We start from the raw sequence: 8,778 nt of genomic DNA, 5'->3' as shown, positions 1-8,778 counted from the left end.
CGTCCCCCCGCTCACTCCCCGGGCACGGGGCTCTGCTGCTTGTGGCTCGCCGTGAGCACCCCCACGTCCCCTCTTTCCCACCGGGCTCTCCGTCGCGTTCCCAGTCGCCTGGCACGTTTCGGGGCAGGAGGCGCGCCCGCCGCCTGCGTTCGCCTGCCGCCTGCGTTCGCGCCCGGGAGCCCGCGGCGGGGCTGGGGCGGCGGTTCGCAACTGCTGCCGTTCCGAGGGCGACCCTTCAAGCCCTGGTTGTGCCTTTTCCGTCTTCTGAGTAGCGGTTCACTTTACTCAACGCCGTGAGAAGACAGCATTGGTGAAACCAGCTCTGTGGGAGAAAGGGTTTGTTTTGGGAAGGACACTAGCAAGGCTCAATTCTTTCTCAGACATGCCCTAAATTTCAAGCTGCATCGGTGGGCTTGGCGGGAAGGGGTTGACTTAGTTTCCTGAAGTTATCCCTGAAGCCGTAGGGCTCTTAACAGAGATAACCATTAGTGCTGCTGTTTACTACGTGCATTGACACAAATACAGAACATACCATTTTAATTATAAAAAATTTGCGGAGTACATATTATATATGTATGAATATATGTATGTATATATACACATATGCACACTTGATATACTGTATTTGCATTTCTAAGAGGCGTTTATTCACTAGCCTCAAAGTTATGGTTTTTGCCTCTCACCAAGCATGTGGAAAGTTACAGCTGTTTCCCAAGTATTGAACATGACGGAATTAGTGAGCGAAGGAAATTTTGTGTGTTATTATTTTTCCTATTCATTTAAAGATGACCTAAATTTCCTAGAGTTGTAAATTATTACATCTATGTGGACAAATACAAATGGAATGTTTTGTTAGTTCGGGATTCTGTACGTGGTAATATTTTGATAATATTAGATCATTCAAATAATGAACGCAAAAATTCACACACATTTAGTATATTTCACTTGTATAAAGATGGTAAGCATAATTCTTTTCATAATGTCAAGGATCATAAAAGTGTTTAAGCTAGTTTTTGCATGTTAAATTTTACCAACTTATTTTTTTTTAACCTGCTCTTAATCTATTTCATTCTGTCCTTAGGTGTTGAATGGGGCTTGGTGTTTCCTGATGCTAATGGGGAATACCAGTCTCCTATTAACCTAAACTCAAGAGAAGCTAGATATGACCCCTCACTGCTGGATGTCCGCCTCTCTCCAAATTATGTGGTCTGTCGAGACTGTGAAGTCACCAACGACGGACATACCATTCAGGTTATCCTGAAATCAAAATCAGGTATTTCAGAAGATATGTTTGTGTGCTCTTGTAAACTAGAAGTCGTCATGGAGCTGTGGAGCTCTGATTTAACTTGTATGATCTTAAAAGGCACAAGTAACACAGCTGTATTTTCAGAATACCTTTATAAAATACATTTTTGGGGAGTTATTTTTTGAAACAATATTCCAAGGATAAAAGGGTAAAATTTGAAGATATCAGTTGGTTGTTCTGCTGCATATGATGTTGGAACAACCTTGTTTAGTCAACTTATACTTTGTGGAATATGAAGAAAGGTTTATGCAGTTGTACCAGTCTGCATTTTGTCCTAATTGTTGATTAGCTTATATCATTTAGATAATTATAATTCTGTTTTACTGCTTTATGGAACTAAAGATTAGGGTTTATTCACATAATCTGGCATTCAAGATAGACTTTTCAAGTTAATTTTCTCTATTATATTAATATGACAAGAAGAATTTGACTAATAGCATTCAAAACATCCTCTAAATTCAGCCAAAGATTTAGATGCCAAACAGAGCTCTCGCTTTTATTTGAGATGGATCTGAAATGTTTTGTGGAAAAGCTGTTGGGTAATTCACAATAAGATGTTGTAAGAAAATTGGTTTTGGGCTTAAATGTAGGGAAGAGGAAAGCAAAGTTTTAAGCATTAATATCATGCTTTTCATAGTAAATAGTAACTATCTTTCCTCTTGGAAAAAGTGTGAAATTAGAATATGCTGAAATATTAAGACTCGTTTGATAAACAGAGACCAATTGTGCTCAAATTAATTCTGAATAGATAAGTTTGATATTTCAAACCATAAAATCTTTAGGTTTATTATTAGGCAAGCAGGTATTGATTTCCAGCCATGGATTTTTTATTCATTGTGAATGTTTCTGAACTTTAATTTAGAGTCCATAAGGTAGTCATAGATTCATGTAGTCTTCCCTGCTCTTCTGAGTTTAGTCAGTGTATGGGCATCTCCCAAAAGAGATTCTGGATTTTATGTGTACCTAAGCAAAGGTACAGTTTCAGGTGTAAATTTGAACTTAAATCAGATTTTAGGGGGGTTTTCTGTGATGGGATATTATATATTGTTTTTTAAGTATATTGTAAAATTATTGAATACTGACTGTCGTGGCATATAAAAAACATTTTAAGGTAGTACATGTGTATTGATGTGTTGACATACCTTTGTATTTCTGGAAATAAACGTTTATATATGCATACAACAAAAGTGCATTTCATGGCAGCCACCTTGGAGAGTGTGGGTTGTATAAACATGGGTAAGATGGTTCTTGAGTATTCACAGTCTAGTGAAAACACAGTTCTTTAATGTGCTAGTATAAATATGATGTGGTAAGAGTTGTAAAGCATTGTGGGAGCACAGAGAAGTGCCTGGGCACAAATGCTCCATTAAGACAGTGTGTGTACAGCCCTGCTCTAAGATCAAAGTTACTTCATCAAATGAATTTACCATTTTCTTCTGGTACCTTCAGAAACATTCACAATTTTCCTTGGACCCCTACCTCACCCTAAAATAAAGACTGTCAAGCAACGTATTGATCCTCCAACCACAAGGTGTGTTTCGTCCTCACCTACCTTTTTCGGCCCTTTTATCCTCTTCTGTCCTCCCTGCACTGAGGAAGAGCTGTTGTGGTTCTGTCCAGGCCTGATGTGGATACGCACGATCCAGAGTCTTTACTCTGCCTCCCTGGATTCCTTCCTCCTCCGGATGCCCTATCTCCTTTCTCTCACTGTACTTTCTTCCTCATTATTTCTTCTCTTTCAGTATTTCTGCAAACTTAAGAAAACGTAACCAACCTTCCGGTCAGGACTGCTTGCTTTCCAGGCCTCCTTTATGGCTACTTCTGGGGCCTTTCTCCTGGCAAGTCCCTTGTCTGTTGGATCCCATGTTTCCTAGATGCCCTGTTATCTTCTTTTGGGGCTGCTCCCTCATTTCAGGGAATTTCTTGGTTTATTCCCTCCTACAGTTCATCTTCTGAAAACTTTTTGAGAAAAGGGGCATGCGAGGGGTAAACGTTTGTCTGCCTTGTGTGCCTGCAAGTGTCTTCATCACGCCTCATGCTTGATTGGAGTCTGCCTGGGGTAGCAGTGCAGGTCGGAAGTATTTCTGGCGTCATTTGATGACAAAAGGGGCATGCGAGGGGTAAACGTTTGTCTGCCTTGTGTGCCTGCAAGTGTCTTCATCACACCTCATGCTTGATTGGAGTCTGCCTGGGGTAGCAGTGCAGGTCGGAAGTATTTTTGGCGTCATTTGATGAGGATTGGAGTCTGCCTGGGGTAGCAGTGCAGGTCGGAAGTATTTCTGGCGTCATTTGATGACTGATGTCTTTGCTACATTGCCTTCTAGCTTCCAGGGTTGCGGTTGAAAGGTCTAGTGCCATTCTGCTTTTCAATCCCCTCTGTGTGTCCTTTTCTCTTTTTCTCTCTCTGGAAGCTTTTACAGGTTTTGCTTTTACTGCTGTTGCTTTGGAATTTTACAACCACATGCTTTGATGTGGTTCTTTTTTCACTCTCTGTGCTGGGCATTTGGTGGGTCTTTTCAATCAGGATAATTGTCTTTTATTTCAGAAATTTTCTTATATTTCTTGTGTTGTTTCATTGATGTTTTCTGTTTTTTTTTCCCCTGTCTTTCAGTAATTTCGCCTTTCTCTTTGTCTTTTTCTTCTACTTTGTAGTAGATTTGCTCAATTTATATTTTTCATTCTTTCTATTGAACTTTTAATTTCTTCTCTCATATTTTTAATTTCTAAAAAATTGTGCTTATTCCATGAATTAAAAAATTTTAAAAAAGTATAGCATCAGTATTATTTCATGAATGTGGGATCTTTCTTTATTCCTTTCTGTATTGCTTCTTTTCTATTCCCTGCAAGTCTCTGTTTATTCTGGGTTTTTTCTTCTGTTTGTTTTGGTTTCTCTCTTTTATTTTGGAGGTTCTTCTCAAATGATGTCTAGGAATCTTTGGTTCTTTGTTTGCATTTAAGAATGGGTTTAAGAAGCAAATCAGAAGTTCTGTGCACATGGGCAGGGCTTGAGGTCTGTTGGACTTCACAGTAATGTGATCAGGCAAGGGCCTGGCCATGTTGTTAGGAGGAGTCTTTGTAGGTTATAGTAATTCCTCTGGAATTTGCCCATCTCCTGTTTTGTTTTGGATTTGGGGGAGGCATGGCTACACCTAGCTGCCAGCATTCTGGTTGGTGGCCATAGACAGGAGAGTGTCACCATTTGGTGTGTCAATGTACATTCCCTTCATCCTCTGCCAGGAAGGGTAAAGGTAGCTGCCTTACCATGGGGGTTGGGATCGGGATGTTTAACTGCTTTTAAAGAATTTAAATCCCTTTTTCTGTTCTCAGTTTCTTACTCTGTACCTCCACATTCAGAAGTATCTGATGCTTCCACCTCCTGAGACTTTCTTGGTGTCTTAGTGGTGCTACTATAACAAAATACCTTAGACTGGGTAATTTATAAATAATATAAATTTGTTGCTCACCGTTCTGGAGGCTGGGAAGTCCAAGATCAAAGTGCTGGTGGATTCTGTGTTTGGCGAGGGCTGCTGTCTGCTGCACAGATGGCGCTGTGCTGCTGTGTCCTCACATGGCACAAGGGCAAGAGGGCCAAACAGGCTCCCTCCAGCCCTTTTATAAGGGCACCAATCCCATCCATGAGGGTGGAACCCTCATGACCTAATCACCTCCTAAAGCCCCCACCTCTTAATACTATTGCATTGGGGGTTAAATTTTAACGTGGACTTTGGAGGGACACAGACATTTAAACCATAGCTCCTGGGTTCTGTGGTAGGAACTGCCTCCCTCCGTGCCTTCCTCTTCCTAGCGTTACTTAGCTTTCAGCTTTCTCTGTTTTGCTAAATCACTAACTGCCTTTCCGTCCTCTTTCCATTTGCTCCAGTTTTTTTGGCATTTCTCTTCTGCTGTTGTCTCCACTCTTGTTCATAGTGCCCTTGTGAACTTTGTGCTCTTTTTATTTAGTGAGGATTAAGGAGGGAGGGCAGATAAATGTTCGAGTGCAATCCTCGTTGTCTAACTGGAGGTGCCCCCTTCAAATACAGCGTGCTGTCTTTTTAAATAAAAAATTTCATATAGTCACAGTTTTTTTTTTTAGGAGTTAAATTTGCTGACTTCATACCCACCACTTTGCTGAAACCTCAGACCTCCCCAAGGCTGTCAATAGCCTGGGCTACTTAGTTTTCTTTTTCTGTTTATATTAAAAAATCATAAATCATAAAGGTAAAAATAAATCGAAAAGATAAAAATCATAAAGAATTGCCAAAAAGGGGTTCAACAATTGTAGGATAATTTAAATGCTATGCTTATCAAACTAAAGCTTTTAACATAATCCTAATGATATAGTTTCGGCATATGTATAATCCCATCTGGAGATACTGCCTTCATTTGACTTGGAGGCATTTTATGAACATGAGCCACTGCCCCCACTCTGCTAGCCCTGCAACTGCAGAATTTCTCAGGTCAATCCAATGGGCATTTAAAAGTTCTTACAATACTTTAACTCTGCTGCATTTGAAATGGAATTTTTGGAAACTTTCTCTCCTGTTGGTGTCTGTGACACAAAACGTCTTGATGTTTCTTTTTACTTCTGACTGCCCTTTCTCTGTCAGGTCTTCATGCTCCCTTGTACCTAAATGACAGGGTTTCTCCAGGTTTCCTCCTTGACCCTCTTCTCTTCTTGTGCTATGTGTACCCCATAAGCAGTGCACCTGTACAGACTGTACGTTACTTTGTTCAGTGTTCCATTTTCTAATAAGACAGCAAATGAATTTAGGAAAGGGTTCTCTGCGTGGAATGGGCCCTGCAGGGTGTCCAGTGCAGCCTTCCGTCTCAGACCCTCTGGCATGTGTTGGGCAGCCTTGGCTTGAACAGCTCCGGGAAGGACATTCATTCCTCACTGAGGAAGTCTGTTTTGCTTTCGAGCAATTCTAAAGTGAAAAAGTTCTGTGATCTCCCTCATTATTTCTCTTTTAGGACTCTGGACCTACACAGAACAAATACAATTTTGTTCTGTTTATATATATTCCATATGACATCCTTTGAAATACTGACTACAGCCATTGTACCATGTGGTTTCCATTTTTCCTTTCAGACATATTTATTTCCTTCAAGTGTTGCTCATATGATAATGCTTCATCCCTTAATATGTATTTCTTGATCATTTATTGCAGGAGTCATAAACTCACTTGTCTCTGAGAGCCAGGCAGATACTATAAATGAGAGCAGCCAGGAGAGCAAAAGATTTAAATAGCTACTGACCCTCTGCTTCATCTGCAGTGTTGGGGGGCAGTAGAGTCTGGTGGGGACTGTGGGAAACTGTTAAGCTGCAGAGAGCATGCCTAATTTGCCAGATCTTCAATGTGTCAAGAGAAGCTGGAGATGTGCACGTGTGAACCAAAAATACTTGTTCACTGGTTTCATCTGTCCTGCAGAGTGCAGTTGACAATCTTCGTTTTACTTTATGCAAGGTGCTACATGCTCTGAAATGTAAATCAGACCCAAAGCCTCTCCTCAGGGAAGTTACAATGGTAGGTCATGAGAGATAGGTATAGAGGGAAAGATTATTTTTGGTGGAAGTTGTTAGGGGAGTATTTGTGGAGAAAGTTGTACTTGAAGGGATCCTTGGAGGGTGAATAGCATTTGCATATAGGGAGTCTGGGAAGGTCCGGACAAGAGGACAGCATGCAAAGAAGACCTGGATATGGGAGGGTGGAGAGATCCTTTTGTATGTCTGGAAGAGGAGAGTTATTCATGATAAAGGAGGTTAATGGGAAACGTAATAGAGAGGTGAGTTGGAGCAAATTCATGAGGAGCCCTGAACAGTGTCCAAAGCGTATAATTTTTTTTTTTTTCTGTAGGGTAAAGTCATAATTAGTGTATTGTGTCAGGAAAATGAACCTGGCAGCACTGTATGAGATGGGATTTGGGAGGGATTGGGAGTCAGTTTGGAGGTTAGTGCAAGAAACTGGATGAACCAAGACTGCAGCCATTGCAGGGTCAGTGGGAAAGAGAGAGGGCACACGAGAGATTTCTGAGATGCAAGCCACAGAGTGTTAGTGATGAGTTACATGGCGCAGAGAAGAGGAGAGCTGGGGTGGAGCCCCACGCCTGGGCCATGTCTGGGGTCCTGTCTCCATTCTTTTACCTCTGCTCTGGGTGTGTTTCAAGGTGGCACAGTCCCTCCTAACATGGAGCTGAACCAAGCATCACTTTCTAGGTGTGATCTGACCAGACCATTGCATTGGTCCTATAATCTCCTTGAGTATTTTATTAAGGCTGCCACATATATCACTTAATTTTTCAGCAGGACAACTTAATCACTGTAGCACAGGAATCTTAACGTTTAAAGTACACATACAGGGCCGGCCCGGTGGCGCACTGCTACAGTGCGCCGCTTGGGAGCATGGCGGCGCTCCCGCCGAGGGTTCGGATCCCACATACAGACCGGTTCCCGCTCACTGGCTGAGCGAGGTGTGGGCGCAACACCGAGGGTTGCGATCCCGTGGCCGGTCCCGGTCCGGTACGGGTGCGACACTGAGGGTTGCGATCCGTTGCCGGTCACAAAAAAAGACAAAAAAGGAAAAAATAAATAAATAAATAAAGTACACATACAAATTAAAATTGAGCATATTTACATGGGTATAAAGAGCAGTGTAAATATAAAAATATAATTATAGATATCTAGCCTGAGTGGTTTGATACCTCAGTAGTGAGAAAGTCTGAGACTGCCCAAGCTTGTGTGATAGAATGTCATTCCACCTGACTGCAAGAAATGTGTTAAGGGCAATGACATTTTTAGTAGACCATCACTGTGGTAGAAATTGCTAATCAGGATAGGTCATTTGTGCCCTTCACTGTAACTTATTATAGAAACTAATTAGAAAATTCCACTTCTGGGTCTCTTATAATTCTCAATACTAATTTTAGGCTAGATGATGATTGTTATTAATGATACTTTTTCCCCCTAAAAACATGACAACTTTTTATAGTTTTTCTTAGCAACCTTGCTGATTTAAAGATGAAAGTTGTCAAAAATATCTTAAAGTTCTTTTCACTGAAGAAGAGGCTATGTATTTTTTACGTATATGAAACGTCAGGGTTGGATTTCTTCATAATGTTATATATTGTTAGCTAACTTTGGGGGATTTGAATTACCTGGACTGGTGCTTTAATCTGCTTTGTTTATTACACTTTGTCCACTTTAACTGGCCTTCTTTTCATGCTGTCTCTACCCTTAAAATCTGGAGGTATTTCTTCCTATGAAATAAAGGTGTGGGTAAAAAGCCAAAGACAGTAAAAACTATTGAAAAAATTTTGCTTTTAAGGCTTCAGTTAATACTATTTTCTTTCTTTTTTTTTTTTTGTCTTTTTGTCTTTTTTTCATGACCGGCAACGGATCGCAACCCTCAGTGTTGTGCCCATACCGGACCAGGACCGGCAACGGGATCGCAACCCTCGGTGTTGCCCCCGCGCCT

General features: G+C 41.1%; 1 protein-coding gene across 1 annotated transcript in view; it reads left to right on the top strand.

The window, feature by feature from the left end:
* Positions 1-8,778, top strand: part of CA8 (carbonic anhydrase VIII) — a 146,050-nt gene that overhangs the window by 49,686 nt on the left and 87,586 nt on the right. Inside the window, exon 2 of the mRNA XM_008572127.1 lies at positions 1,082-1,273. Coding sequence (XP_008570349.1) covers positions 1,082-1,273 — 192 coding nt within the window. The remainder of the gene's footprint in view (positions 1-1,081; positions 1,274-8,778) is intronic.

Source organism: Galeopterus variegatus, unplaced genomic scaffold (genome assembly GCF_000696425.1).
Source record: "Galeopterus variegatus unplaced genomic scaffold, G_variegatus-3.0.2 Scaffold754, whole genome shotgun sequence".
Taxonomy (NCBI): domain Eukaryota; kingdom Metazoa; phylum Chordata; class Mammalia; order Dermoptera; family Cynocephalidae; genus Galeopterus; species Galeopterus variegatus.
This window is presented reverse-complemented; position numbering and strand designations above follow the sequence as displayed.